Source organism: Callospermophilus lateralis, chromosome 1 (genome assembly GCF_048772815.1).
Source record: "Callospermophilus lateralis isolate mCalLat2 chromosome 1, mCalLat2.hap1, whole genome shotgun sequence".
Classification (NCBI taxonomy): domain Eukaryota; kingdom Metazoa; phylum Chordata; class Mammalia; order Rodentia; family Sciuridae; genus Callospermophilus; species Callospermophilus lateralis.
Genome location: NC_135305.1, coordinates 220,107,458 through 220,121,894, shown reverse-complemented (window position 1 = coordinate 220,121,894; position 14,437 = coordinate 220,107,458). Strand labels below are relative to the sequence as shown.

The window sequence follows — 14,437 nt, the reverse complement described above, 5'->3', positions numbered from 1 at the left end:
GGGACTGAGCTGGGAGGTTCAGGGACTCAGGGCTCAGCTCAGTCCCCTTGTCTGTCCTCCCCACCTTCTTGAATAAAATAATGTAAAGAGAAGCTGAGCCTTGTCACCTCCCCAAGGTTGGCTGGGTCTCAGTCTCCTGCTCTCTTGAACTAATTCTAGTTTGTCTCTTCTGTCCCCTAGATGGCCCCAACACCCCTCCTCCTAGGTGTTCAGTGGCCTTTCAGCTGATATCTTGGTGCAGGAGGCTCATGACCAGCTCCTCTCCCGGGGCCTCCTCCGCTTCCCCATTTTCCTCCTGTGTGGCTGTTGTTATTGGCCTTTCCTGAATTTGGTCCAGGGCCAACTTCCAACTCCTCCTGTCCTCTTGCCTCCCCCTGGAGCCAGCCTGCCTGGTTTCTGTGCTGTCGCGGCCTGAGGGCCAGGGCCTCTGTGCTGCCCTCCTGAGCCCTGTGTCTGAGGATCCGGTTGCCTTCCTGGCATCGCACTAGCTGTCTCAGGTGCAGGCTCGTGTGGCTACCCAAGTTGAGCAGGGCCTGGCTTCCCTGCCACTGCCCAGTCCTGGGCAGCTCACCGCCTAAAGTGCTCTCTGGCCCCATGACCACCCCGAGTCCAATCCAACAGCCTGGACCTCCTCACGTCCCCAGCTGCCTCCTGCCCACACAGCATCTTGTGTGACCTGCTAAAGCAGAAATCGGATTATGTCCCCTGATGCCTAAAACCCCTTAATAGCTTAGAGCCTGCTTGTGGCTTCCCAGAGCTTAGGACTAAGGACCACACCCCGGACATGGCCTGGCTCTTTGCCAGGGACAGAAGCACCTTGCTAATAAGTCCACAGAGCTGGGCCAGAGCCCCCTGCCCCACACCCCACAGCTCAGGACTATGGAGCAGAGCCCCAGGAAAATCCTGGTGAGCAGGGGTTGGTGAGACCTGGGAAGTGGGGGTCAGGTGCTCCCAGGCTCTGGGCTCCAGGAGGCATCTGGGAAACCCTGACTGGAGGCCTCAGGTGATAGTGGGACTGGCCATGCAGCGTCCAGAACTGGCTCTGCAGGGTGAGGGCAGGGTGTCTGTCTGGCCTGGGGCCCGGCTGCCCCACCTCCCTCACCAGCCAATCAGGGCCCAGGGCCAGGGCGCTCCTGAACTGGCAACTCTTGAAGCACCTAGTGGCAAGGAGAAGGCACAGACTGTGACATAAAAATAGACTGTATTGTGGGGGGTTTGTGGGAGGGGTCAGTCTTCCTTCAGGCTCCCAAACACAGCGGCTGGAACGCTCTGCTGCTCCAGCCGAACCTCTGTGGGAAAGGAGGGAGAGAGGGGGTTACTCTCCTGGAGGGGTTCCGGCCCCGGACCTGCCCTCTACTTGGGTGGTCACTGACCGTTGGGCTCCAAGTCCATCTCGTCCTCGTCCTCATCCTCACCCAGCTGGATCTCCTCGGGATTGGCTTGCTGAGCCAGCTCTGCCAGCTCCTCTCGAGACGCGTCACTCCTGGGAGAGTGGCCATGCTGCTTCAGCAGGGGCCTCTCACCAGCCTCCCCCGTGCCTTCCCTTGCCCAGCACAGCTGGCTCCCCGTCCTGCCCAGGTCCTCACCTCACAAAAAGAATCTTGCTCTGGGCCCGTGGGGGCTGGTCCCGCTCAGCCTCGGCCGCGAGCTGCTCTGCCCGCTGCTCCAGCAGCTTCATGTCATCCATGCCGCTCTGCCCAGGGGCCAGGTCAGACACTGGAGGGACAGGGATTCAGATACTCCGTGGTTCTCCCTCAGGCATGTCACACACCCCAAGGTCCCCGAGGAGTTCCCAATGGAGGCGAGGAAGGCCAGGTTGAGCTCTCAGTGCTCCCAGGCCCACGAGGTCAAGGCTGGACGGTGGTACTCTGAGAGCAGGGTGCAGACATGGCCATGGCAGGGAGTGATGGAGCTGCTCACCTGTGCCTGTCGCACTGCCCGACACCTTGAGCATCTGCGAGGCCATGAAGTTGACCTGTGTGTTATATGTGGCCTGCACACTGCGACGGATCCGCAGCATCTCCCTGATGGTGTCCTCGTTGCCGTGCCGAACTTCAAAGTCCTTCCATGTTTGCCAGAATGCCCCAGTGGTCTGTGGTAGTGGGAGGAGGGATTGGGCGGGGGGACAGGAGTGCATGTGTGAGCCAGCTGCTGGGCTGCACCTCCTCGGTGCCTGTTCCTCCATCCCTGGTGGCCCCAGACCTACCCGGGGGTCACATATCTGGGAGCAGAAGCTGTAGATGGCCCTGGCGCGGTCAATCTCACCGAGTTTGCACTCCATGTCTGCAAACCGCAGGCACATCTCCCGCGCATGCTCATCTGACAGCACCTGGGCACCGGGAAATCAAGAAGGCAGGCATGAGGCAGAGGGGGCTTGGAGGGATCCCAACACTGTCACCAACCCTGGGATTCCAGAATGAGGCGTGGGCTTCCAGCCCCCACGTGCAGGATCCTCCTGCCTACCAGGCGCCCCCATCCACTCGGGGACCCCTGCTGGCGGGCACCTCAATGGCCTTCTGGTAGATGCCACGGGTATGGGTGACACCGTAGATCTCAGCAGCCCTCTTGATGTAGATGTTGAACATGTCATACTGCTGGGCAGGTTCCACAGCCCTGGTGGCACGATCATACACAGCCATGGCATGCCGGGCCAGGCCCCACTCCTCTTCCAGCTGCGCATACAGTAGATACAGGGCTGCATGATGGGAGGAGAGGGTCAGTAGCCCAGCCCGCCACACCTCCCCAGGCACCAGGGAGTCCACAGCCTCCTCACTCTTAGCGTATTTGGGTGGACAGCCATCCAGCGCCTGCTCAAAGAGGTCCCGTGCCCGCTCCAGCTTGCGGCCTCCGTAGCGGGCGATGAATTTGGTCAGGTAGGTGCTCCAGATGTCAGACACATTGGGCCACTTGAACAGGGAGATGCCACGCTCGTAGGCCTGTTCCAGGGGAGCAAGTGTGGGAGTGTGCAGGGGGTTGACCACCCTGTCACCCTCAGATGGTCCTGGGAGGAGGCTGCCAAGTCTCCCTCAGGCTCAGCAAACAGGCCCCTCCCGTCCACTTCACAGCCTGCCTACATACATACGCTGCCCTGTCTCCCTCAACACACTGCAGGGATTTAAGGATAAAGAAGTGACAGGTCTCAGGGCTGGGGATGTGGCTCAAGTGGTAGGTGGCTCAAGCGGTAGCGCACTTGCCTGGCATGCACGGGGCGCTGGGTTCGATCCTCAGCACCACATAAAAAATAAAATAAAGAAATGACAGGTCTCAATACGGTGTCTGTCACCTCTTAGGTGACATTATAGGTGAGGTAGAGGTGGTTCCTGACCTCTGCAGACATTGGTGCCCAGGGTGCTGGACTGAGGGGTTGGGGCACATTTGCACAAGGTGCCCTCCCCATCTGTTTGTCTGCTTATGGGCTTCCCAACCACTCTGGCGGTGGAGTGGGGCCTCACACACATGGACACATAAGAACCCCCCACCTATAACCTGTCTCCTGAGCAATGGAAGGACAGCCACATACTGTTAGCAACATCCTGCCCCATGTACTTGGAGGCAGGACTGCCTGTTAGATGCTGAACTGTGGCCTCCCACATGACCATGCTGACATTCTAACACCCAGAACCTCAGAACACAAGCCTGTTTGGAGATGAAGGCACTAAGTTCAAATGAGCTATTAAAGTGGCCCTAATCTACTGTGGACTAGTGTTCTTGTAAAAGATGAGGCTGGGTGTAGTGGTGCACATCTGTACTGCCAGCTACTTGGGAGGCTGAGGCAGAAGGACCACAAGTTTGAGGCCAGTTTCAGCAACTTAGTAAGATCCTGTCTCAAAAAAAAAAGAAAATTAAAAAAGGGCTCGGTGGGTAGCTCAGTAGTAAATTGTCCCTGGGCTCAATCCCCAGTACCAAAAACAGAAGTGAACAGTACACAAATGCACACAGAGGGCTGACACATGAGGCACAGGGAGAGACGGCATCTCTAAGCTGAGGTGAGAGGCCTCAGAGGCACCAACCCTGCTGCACCTCCAGCCTCCTACACCTTGAAAGTAAAGCTGCTGTTCTGAGTCCCCTACTCTGGGACACTCGTCACCACAGTGACAGCTGAGCACACACACCATGCCCCCCACACTAGGAGCAGCCAGTCTGGGACCTCCATGTCTGTGTGCCCTCACCTTGAAGCTCTCCTCAAAGTATTTGTGTTCCTCCAGGAACATGGCGTAGTTGATGACGATCTGAGGCGTGGCTATGCGCAGGTCCAGGATACGGTCATACACAGCCTTAGTGGACTGTGGGGAGAGGCAGGGGTTGGGGCATGCTCCAGGATGGCCAGTCCCCACCGCTCTCCCCACGGCAGCTGACCTGGAAAGTGCCCAGGCTCTCCTCCAGGTCGGCCAGCATCGACCACACCTTCAGGGACTTGTACACGCGGTTCTGCACGGGCTCTGAGCCATCAAAGTACTCAGCCCTGCGTGCGGGTAGCGCTGTCGCCTTCTGCAAGGGAGATGGCAGCAGTGGGAGGGGCACTCAGGGGTTGTCCTGCCCAATGCACCCACCGGTGACCTGCGCCTCTCCTCACCCGCAGCAGCCGCAGGGCTTCATCATAGTTCTCGTGCCGGAGCTCCAGTTCCCCGCACTGGCACCACACACTTGCCAGGTCATCCACCTGCTTGAAGTTCACCTTGGTGGCCTTCTCCAGGATGATGCGGGCCTGTCAGGGACAGGCAGAGGACAGGCTGGGACCCTTCAGGCTCCACCCCACCATGAGAGTGCACGTGCAAGTGCACTCACAGATGAGGCTGTGCTCACACCCGCTCACATGTGCACACTAGTATGGCACTTACGTCGTCCAGCTGCCCATTGTCCTCATAAAACTTGGCAAACGCGACCCACAGAGTGTGGGGCTTGCCTGTAGCCTTGAAGGGGTCCACCGTCTGCACGGCTTCCGTATAGGTGTTGATGATCTGGGGCAAGAGAGTCAACCAGGCTGCTGGGGCGGGCCCTGTAGGTGAGGGTGGGGCGGGCTGGGGCCAGGGGGCCAGTACATACCTCCCGAGGGCGGCCCTGGTGCAGGGCCACACGCTTGTGCCACTCATGGACGTGGTGTGGGTTCTGGCGTAGCAGGACACTATTGAGGAGCAGGGGCCGCCGGCTGATGAGCTGCTCAAAGCGAGCCAGGCGCAGCTCCAGGTCCACGTCATCTGGGAACCACAGAGGTGGTCACAAGTGCCGGGGAGGTGGGGGTGTGGGCCTTGCTGCTTGGTCTCCTGGCCCCTTCCAGCCCCCAGCCAAGCAACCGCCTTGGCTCCAGCCCCAGCCCCAGCCCCTCAGGAAGCCTCTCCTCCCTGCACCAGTCCTCCTGCTCCCCTGCTCTGCCAGGCTCTGGCCTGAGCAGTGCGTCCAGCCCTTGTTGCTCCAGGACCCCCAACACCACTAACCACCCTCCCTCCCCCTCTCTCCACACGCCCCTGGCTGAGCCTCCTGAAGATGTCCCCATGTGAGACCCACTCACTGCCTGCCCTGACCAATCAGAATTGCCCTCTCCCCCACCCTCCAGGTCCACCCAATCCTCAGTGCCTCCAGTGAAGGCTGCGGCAGGGCTCACCCTCCTCCTCCCGCCCCAGCTCTGAGGCAGTCTCCATCTTGGCGGCAATCATGCTTTCCTCAAACTGGGCATAGCTGTCAAACACTTGTGTGAAGTCCCGCACGGTCATCACAGTGCGGATGGCCTCCTCGTACACGTCCCGGGCCTGTGGGATGGGAGCAGTGAGAGGGAAGCACTGGCAAGGGGAGCCACATGAGCTCGCCGTCCCGGGCCCACGCTGGGATCCTGCAAGGCCTTTCCAGGTGCCCCAGCACCTGCAGGCTCTGAGGGGTGGCATGAAGCACTTCCCATCCTCCCTGCCCTGGGGTCTGCAGAGACCTCAGTAAACTGGGTGACAGCCCTTGTACAAAGGGACCTCAAGGCTCAACTGAGACACCAGTGTAAAGCATTTTGTACCCAGTAAGGCCAACACCATGCCAGTCGCCATGGTCCTCCCTGAGGACACGTCACAGAGGGCTCCACCTTTGCTCCTGAGTACCCCTCATGGCCACCTCGTGTTCTCCCAACCACCAGCCCCACCCCCTCATGGCTCCATCTCTCCACTCCCGGCCCTGCCTGGTCCTGCCCACTGCCCCTGCTGGGCTTGGCAGGTCACTCTTGTGGAAGAGCAGAAGAGTCACCCCTGCCTGCAAGGCCCTCACTCCCCTTTCCCACCCTGCACTGCTCCTGCTTCTGCTCCCCCACTCACTCACTCCAGCCCTGTTCCCACCTTTCCTCAGGCCACAGGAGCCCCAGCCAGCCCTCTGGGGATTCCCAAAGCTCCACCCACTCCCCTGTCCCAAGCTTGCCACTCCACTCCCAATGATGAGAGCACCATGACAAGGACAACCAGGCACACAACATGCTGAGGGATGGACCCCCACATCAGGCACCTGCTTGGTGCTCTGCCTGAACCTCAGAGATAACTCCTCACAGGCAAGGGAACCCAGGTAGGGGCAGCCAGGCTTGGCAAGACTAAGGGCACACAGCCAGGAGCCCGATCCTGAACCCAGATGTGCTGGCCCCAGGTGTGTTCAGCTGCAAGGCTGCCCTGCCTGGCCTTTCTATCAAGATGGCATGTGTGTGTATGTGTGTATACATGTCACAAACAGTACATCTGCATGTGTGTTCTGCCCGTGCCCGATGTTCCTGAATGTCCCCCAAGTGTCAGAGGAAGACCTGCCCCACATGCAAGGCTAAGGGGCCCAAGCACCTTCTCAAAGTGGCCACTGCGGATGTAGTAGTCAGCCAGTGAACACCACAGCTTGCCCAGCTGGTCAGTGAAACGAGTGAGGCCACCGCGGATGATGGCATCCACGTTGAGGGACTGCACCTTGTCCGGATTCTGGGAGATGAGGTCACACAGCTCGTGCCACAGCTGCAGGGAGCAGGGTGTGGGAGTCTTAGCCTTGGTCTTGGAGGGAGGAGCCCTCCTGCCTTGTCCCGATCTCCGCACAGGCCCACCTGGTAGTTGGACTTGCCAGCCTTGGACACAAAGCGCTCATCATTCACCACAGTGGCCAGGCGCTGTGCAGCCTCGTCCAGCCGGTCACTCGACTTGAGGTACTCGATGTATTCCTCAGCACTCTCTGGACTCAGCTGGGGACCCACCAACACCGCTGGAGTCAGAGGCGCCACAGGGCCACACCTCTCTCCTGACCCATTGCCTCTGGGCCTCCTATAACCCACCTACCCACTACTGTCCTCCTGGCCAAGAGCCTGCCCTGCTGACCCAGCCCCAGCCCCAAGGTGGTCCAGCCTGGGTCACTATTCCAGCCTCAGTCCTGACTGGTCTGGTCTTAGCCCTTTTCTTCAGCCTTGATCCCATTGGTCCAACCCCAGTCCTGAACACTGAAGTTTAGGCTCCCAGGGTTGCTCTACACAAACCAGGACTGCTTCTGTCACAAGCCCCTATCCAAACAACATCATGCAAAGGGTTTACCATGTAAAAAATGGTACAAGTTTGAGCAAATGATGTCCCACCCCCACTTTGTCTGTATCTCTGCCCGATAGAAGGGCCTATTATACATCCCATAGCTGTTATCTCCCATTCTTGGCCCTCCCCATGGCATAGTTTTTCTATGGCTCACACAGTCAACTCCTGTGTACCTGTCTACTCAGTTAGACTGCAAGTTTCATGCAGGTGACAACCATCATTCTTATTTACTCTGTCCCCTGCATCTTCCCTATGTATAATGTGGAGCAGATGCTAGCAAGTTATTTGGAAAATGAAGAATCAGAAATTCTAGGTGCCTCCAGGAGTCCTCTCCCCCTATCCATATCCTGTCTGCTGGATGACATCTGCATGGGGCTAGTGTCCCAGTGAACCACCATTTGTGAACTCCAACCTGGGGAACCAGCCCCCTGGGCTCACCTTGAGGAAACGCCGATATCCTCGCACAGCTGTCTCAGGCAGTGGGTGGGAGCGCAGGAAGCGCAGGTACAAGGGCCAAATACGAGAGTGCTGGGTGATGGGTAGTGCCCGGAGGGCACGGTCGAAGGTGCGGCGGGTGTGTGTGACACGTCCCTGGTCCATCAGGAACTGACAATAATCTAGCCATAGACGGGGCATCTGGAATTGTGGGAAAAGATGGTCAGGTCAGAGCTGTGGGCTCCATGGCCTGGCCACAGATGCCAGAGGTCTTATGGCCCAGTCACATCTGGAACACAAATATGGCAGAGCTCAGAAATCCCAATCCCAGGACTGACTCTGCACCAACATCTCATGCAGAGGCAACAGGACTTTAATCCTCCACACCTTCCATGCTGAGCTCACCCCTCCTGCTTTGCCCACCTCTGTGGAGTCTGAGCTCCACTTTTCCCAGTTCCCCACCTTGTGCATGAACACAAAGGCCCTCTCATGGCAGTTGTTGACGTCTTCATAGGCAGGGTCAGTCACGCAGCGATGCTTTACCTGTGCCCGACGTGCCTTTAGGTAGCGGTACCAGAGTTTGTAGCTGGGGAATAGGAAGGGACAGACACTAATGAATTACAAACCCACAGAACCCTTCCTCCTATCCCAGGAGGTAACTTTGGGGAGAAAGGCACTAAAGAAGGGTGACAAATCTCAGGAAAAGAGGGAAGGACTGCGACATCAGGGAAGTGCGGTGGCTTATCAGGGGATGCACATCCAGTGATGGAAACACATAGCAATCACCTGGGATCTATTTGCCAGTTCCATTATGACTGGATAAGTGGGATGGGACCTGATTGGCAGGTCAGTTAGAGGTATGCCTACCTGCAGGGCAGCAGCTTGAGTGCCCGCTCATACAGCTGATTGAGCCTGGGCTTGGGAGCTCCCTGTTTGAATTCAATGTAGCGTAGCCAGCATTTGACTGAAAACTGGTTCCGCATGATTTCCTCCTCATAGGGAAGGTCCTCTTCTTCCTGCAAAGGCCAGAGAGAGAAGAGAAGAGAGACCTACCCTCAGAGTCTGAGGGCAGCAGCAGCCCACCACTGGAGTTTATGCCCAACCTCCAGATTTAAACTCAGATCACAGATCTCACTGTCCACCATCAAATCCAGATCACCAGATGCCCAGACACCAGGATGCTGGTTCAGACCTTTGCCCATGATCTGGCCCAGTTAGTCTGACTTCTCAGTAGTAGAGATCTAAACCAGATAATGAGACCATAAAGCTTTAGCCCTCTCAAATCACACCACCTACTTGCTGGTCCACATCACCAGGCTCCTTACATACCAGGGCCCTGGTCCAGATGCCAGGTTTCTGCCTTACCTCCTAACATCTCTTCCCAGACACCAAATCTTTGGACCCTCCAGCTCCCACTGCTACAACCATTCCAAGCCAGGTGAGTAGATCTTTATCTCAGTCACTAGGGTTCTCGGTACCAGACACCAAACTGCTGAACTCCTAAGATCCCACCAGCCAATAATATAGCTCAACTCTGCCCCAAGGCTTGGAGGTTAGGCCTTTGCTCCAGAAAGAGATGTATGGACCAGATCTGAAGCCCTTAACTCTGGATGCCAAGAGTCTGATGAAAATGATAGACTTGACTCCAGACATCAAGTCTTTGGCTATTTAGGATCTCGCTGGTCGTTGCCTCATAGGCTCCACATCACCAATTCCTTTCTTCAAACTCCAGGGTTCTTGCAGCCCGCCCCACACCAGGCCTTTACCCCAGAAACCATAACACTTGGAACCAGACTAGAACGTTTTGCCGAACGCAAGCCTTTACCCACAAACCAGACCTGACCTGGTTCCTTTGCCTTCAAACACCAGTTCTTTCAGGGTCAAGATCCAGTTATGCGACTTCCCTTCTCCCCAGTTCCCGGCGCGCCCCCATTTCCGCCCCCAGCCCGAAACTCCTGCCCCTTCGCCTCGGCAGCATCTCCTTCTTCAGGCCACGGGAATCCGGTTCTGACACTAGATCTTTACTTGTGGCCAGCTCGGTAGGGACTTCACCATCCGGCCCCGTCAGGGATTCCCCTCACCCCGTCCTTGGATAGGCACAGTGTTGGCCTAAATCCCTCGGGCGTCCCGGCCCTGACCCCCCGCTGCATCTAGGCCCCGATGCGCTCCGCGGGCCACCCGCGGTCCCGCCACGAACTCACAAAGACAAGGTCCGGCCGCTCGGGCCGCGAGACGCGCGCCATCACCACCATCTTCCCGGCTCTCCAGGTACAGGCGAGGTCGCGCGCTTAAAGACGTCTCCCACTGAAGGCCCGCCCCTCCGAGCCAGACTCGTTTCCGATTGGCTGTACCCTTCTCGACCGTAAGGCTGGAGTTGTTGACTTCCGTGTGGACTGAGCCAACGACCGGAAGCGGGGATGAGGCGCTCGAACATTACGTCATCTTGGGGTTGATGGGCCAATCAGTTTCAGCAGCGGGACTCACGAAACACCAATGAGCGGCTGTCTAGCTGCTGAGGGGTCAGCTTTGGGCGGAAGTGGGTTTATAGACCCAGACAAGCGAGATGGGGGTGAAGCTGGAGGTGTTTCGGGTCAGTGACTCGGGAGTAGGTTAGGTAACTGGTTAGGAGATTTCCTTGGTTTGGGGGCGAAGCTGTACAGAGTGGGGACTCCATAGAGGGAGCCGCTCCTGGGAGAACGCATTGGAGACTTGAGAGAGACTTTGACGGTTGGGAACTCAGGAGGGGGCGTTAGATTGTGGGGGTTGGAGTGGAGCGTCTGGATTTGGGGAATCTAAGGGTAGGGCCTCTCAGGGGTGGGCAGGCGGCTCAGTGAAGGAAAGCTGCAGATCCTGGTGGGTGGGCGGGCGCCTCCGACAGGGAGACTCCTAGACTTAGGGAAGCTAAGAAATTTGAAAGTTGAGAACTTCCGGCTTTGAGGTGTTCCCGGCATCTGATTAGGGGAGTGATGAGGTCTCAAGAAGGTGTCTTTGTAGTAAATGCTCTTGTGCTGCTGCTGGGATCTGTGTGTTCTTTGAGACAAAGACTTGGAGGGGACTCACAGGAATAAAGCCTCCTGGATTATGGGGACCAGGCTTTCTGTACCCTTAGTGGGAGTTCTGGGGTTCATAGGGGAGAGCATGAGGAGGAAGTCCTGGATTCTGCTGGAGAATGTGTCTGTCCTCCAGGCACTGCAGTCTTCCTGGGGTGATGGTCCCAGGCCCTGTTCATCTACCCACTGCCTTTGCAGATGACACTCTACCTCACTTTCCCTGTGGCTATGTTCTGGATTTCCAATCAGGCTGAGTGGTTTGAGGACTATGTCATACAGCGCAAGGTGGGCATAGAGAGAATATTCGCCTGTTCATTCAAGCGGTTGGTGTGAAGTGGGTGGGGCACTAGCCTACTGGGGACTAGACCTAGGTGTGGGGTTCTTGAGTCTCCTGGCTTGTGCCTTCAGCTGTGACTTTGTCCCCACAGAGGGAGCTATGGCCACCTGAGAAGGAGAGCCAGGTAAGTAACCTCCTTTTCATCCCATCAGAGGGAGAGGGGAGTCTGGGTCCCCATAGCCATGATGCATTTTGAATGGAAGCTTTCCCCTTAACCATGGGTGGGTAACTGAGAGAAGAAGGGCGTATGATTTCTTTTTTGCCTTCTTGAGGGATGAAGCTGGTCTCACTTAGACTCCCTATAATTGGCCTGGGGCATCCAGTTTAGATACTGAAATCTGAAGCCAGGGGCAGGGTGGTGGGAGAGAGTCCAGCACCTGAGTTTGTGCCCCCTCCTTCCTTCCCATCCCATCCCTTTCCCACTCCCAGCGTCAAGAGCTAGAAGAATTCAAAGAGAGGATACGGAAGCAGCGGGAGGAGAAACTCCTTCGCGCTGCCCAGCAGAGCTCCTGAGGCCTCCAAATGCTTGAGTCCCAACCCCTCCACCCATGAAATAACACATACTCAGTTCCTTGTTGCTTGTGCTAGTGTTTTATTGTTTGCTTTCAGGGGCCCAGTGGGGCCCAGGACAGTTTGGGCCCTCAGGGTGCTTGTGTCTGGGGCTGGGGGCTGCTGTTCCTGCGGAAACTGAGAGCATTGGGGTCCTGAGGGGTGAGCAGGGGTTGAGGGCTGAGGGTCCCAGCTCGTTTCTGCGCTCCGTCCTGTGGATGAGAAGGTGTCAGCCAGAGGGAGGACCAAGGGCAGCACAGGCCAGAGATGACACAAACATTGGAGAGAAGGTACTGATGGGAATCCGTGTCCTTCCTCCCCCTGTGTGACTGCCCCCTCTGTCCCCATAGAGAAATCTGTTTACCTTCATTATCTGCCATTTAGGGTGGTGTTTGGGTGTGAGGTGACAGGTCTTAGGGCTCTTACTGGGGTCTTGATCAGAACTCAACTGTGCGTAGGTACGTGGGATTGTGTGGATGTGCTCCTTGTGTGAGTGAGCTCCCGTGTCCTCCTCCCTGAGATGTCACCCCAGAAGGTGGCCTGTTCTCTCCCTCTTTCTTTCTTAAAACCCTCAGACAGGGTAGGGGCAAGAGCCATGAGTTTCAGCCACAGCTCTGACACTAAATGGCCGTTGTGTGACCCTGAGCCCTTCTCAGGTCTGCTGTGTCTGGGGCTTGCTTGGTCTTCTTAACTGAATTCTCAGCAGAAGATGGACAGAGATGGGGGAGGGGTCCCATTCACTCCTGGCCAGGGATGAGCAAGGTTAGAGAGTACAGCCTGGTAGGTGTCATCAGCATTGATGGAACATCACCTACCTTAGGGCCAATGGGCTGAAAGCCAGGCAGGGTACTGACTGTCACACGCTGGTCATCCATTCGGCGGCCCTGGGTGCTGGCCAGCATGTCCATGAGACTGTCGATCTCGGGTGTGGAGCCATCTTCTGCACGGAGCAGAAACACGTGGCCATGAACATATATACAGATTCCAGAGGAGCCTGGCGTGGTCATCTCCCTGCCACCCCCACCCGCACCCCACAGGCTGCCCCTGCACACTATACTTCCCCCATTCCCACCTCTAGGCAGCATCCCCATGCCCAGGCTCACGGCTCTCAGAAGTCTGACCGGGTCCGGCCTGCAGCGAACAGCGCTGCTCCTCCATCCGACCACCCTGAACGTGGCTCAGCAGGTTGAAGAAACCCTCCTGGTCTGGTGAGCCCGCCTGGGGACAGACACACTTGGTTTGACTGGGGATTCCTCCCCTTCTCTCCCAGTGAGCTGGCTCCCAACCCGTCCCTGAGCCTGCCCTCTTGGCTCCGCCAGCTCTTACCATGGTCCTTGTCGATCTGCTGCTCTGCAGAGCTACTCTGAATGAGACATGAGTCTCCTTGATGCTGGTCCCTGCCCCAGGGGCCCCAGCCAGCAGCATCACTTCACGTGGTGCCACCTCTAGGGATAGGCCTGCCTGTGACAGTGTCCCGCCTGCCGTCCTAGATTGGGTCCTGACTGGGATGGGCTGGGGTCTGTGGCACAAAGGAAGAAAATGGGGCTCTGGAGCCACCCCTAAGTCCCAGCACCTGCCACCTTCTAGGGGTCAGTACCAGGATCCTTGCCCTCTGCCTTGGGGCTAGGGACCAGTTCATAAACCTTCTGCCCATCAGCACCTCCATGTGGTGACAAATGGGTCAGGGGACCCCGGAGACTCACTTGCTAATTAGGTGCCCTACAAATTAACTAGTCCTGTCAGTTTCAGGCTCTGAGAGTTGGAGGAGCTGAGGTGGGGGTGGGGCGTTCTTACCTGGCTCGAGGGGTCTGAGCCCCCCTCCTCTCCTTTCTCTCCCTGCTCCATTGTTGTTCTTCCACTGGACTCCACTTTCTGCTCTTCTCTGTTCCAGCCCTGTGCCAGGAAGGCCTTTTAAACAACCAGGATGTGGGGGGAGTGAATACCCTCTCTAGTCCCAAATCCCCAGCTCATGCCCCATCTGCTCCCACCCAAGCTTAAGCCCCATAAAGATGATCCAGATAATTGTTTGCCCAGAATATTGCTGGGCCTGGCACAGGGTGGGAGGGAGGGTGGCCTGGGTGTGAACCTCACCAGACCCAGCGGCACTTACTAACCAGGCCCCAAGAGCTGTCAGGTGGAGTGTGGAAGAAGCCCAGAGCAGTTTTGGAAAAGACAGGCCAACAGGGGAGCATAAGGCTGCAGCCTACCTGTGGGATCCAGTGGAGTCTGTGTCCATCCTGGGCAGCCCACTAGCTCCCTCATGGTACCTGTGGCCTCATCCTGCTGGAAGGGCAGTTGCCATTGGCAGGGGGAAGCAGAAGAGGAAGCTGGAGCCCAGGAGCCCTTCCCCACCTCCCTGCAACCTCCTCAGGCACCACCACCTAGCCTAACTCGAGCTCTGCCACTTGGACAGCATTTCCAAAGGACATCCTGGCCACCCTGCCCTCTGCTCATTGTCCTTGAGACCTGGTTGCCTCCCCACTGGACCCCAAGACAAAATCTGTGTTCCCCTGTCCACCTGCCACCCAGATGCAAATTGAACTGCCTCTGAT

At 57.4% G+C, this 14,437-nt stretch overlaps 3 protein-coding genes across 4 annotated transcripts; 1 reads left to right on the top strand and 2 right to left on the bottom strand.

Moving 5' to 3' along the window:
- Positions 1–1,184: 1,184 nt before the first annotated feature.
- On the bottom strand, positions 1,185–10,222 carry Xab2 (XPA binding protein 2). Its single transcript, XM_076849965.2, has 19 exons — positions 10,151–10,222; positions 8,817–8,965; positions 8,412–8,535; positions 7,953–8,150; positions 7,043–7,177; positions 6,792–6,956; positions 5,600–5,744; positions 5,044–5,195; positions 4,839–4,958; positions 4,574–4,705; positions 4,357–4,488; positions 4,170–4,283; positions 2,774–2,936; positions 2,505–2,695; positions 2,207–2,329; positions 1,921–2,092; positions 1,587–1,716; positions 1,374–1,483; positions 1,185–1,289 (listed from the first exon to the last, which is right to left on the bottom strand). Exons 1-19 carry the CDS (start codon positions 10,199–10,201, stop codon positions 1,228–1,230), a joined length of 2,568 nt encoding a protein of 855 aa, XP_076706080.1. The 5' UTR covers positions 10,202–10,222; the 3' UTR covers positions 1,185–1,227.
- Positions 10,223–10,408: 186 nt separating this feature from the next.
- On the top strand, positions 10,409–11,913 carry Pet100 (PET100 cytochrome c oxidase chaperone). The gene is made up of 4 exons (XM_076850564.2): positions 10,409–10,539; positions 11,198–11,284; positions 11,428–11,460; positions 11,766–11,913. Exons 1-4 carry the CDS (start codon positions 10,513–10,515, stop codon positions 11,847–11,849), a joined length of 231 nt encoding a protein of 76 aa, XP_076706679.1. The 5' UTR covers positions 10,409–10,512; the 3' UTR covers positions 11,850–11,913.
- Positions 11,914–11,977: 64 nt separating this feature from the next.
- On the bottom strand, positions 11,978–13,730 carry Pcp2 (Purkinje cell protein 2). 2 transcript variants are annotated; one of them, XM_076850501.1, is made up of 4 exons: positions 13,680–13,730; positions 12,989–13,103; positions 12,701–12,825; positions 11,978–12,097 (listed from the first exon to the last, which is right to left on the bottom strand). In XM_076850501.1, the coding sequence occupies exons 1-4, from the start codon at positions 13,728–13,730 to the stop codon at positions 11,978–11,980; spliced, it is 411 nt and encodes a 136-aa protein (XP_076706616.1). The 2 variants fall into 2 exon arrangements, with proteins under 2 accessions (XP_076706616.1, XP_076706626.1); XM_076850511.1 differs by lacking the exon at positions 13,680–13,730 and having other exon boundaries at positions 12,701–12,828; positions 12,989–13,097.
- Between the last annotated feature and the right edge of the window lie 707 nt (positions 13,731–14,437).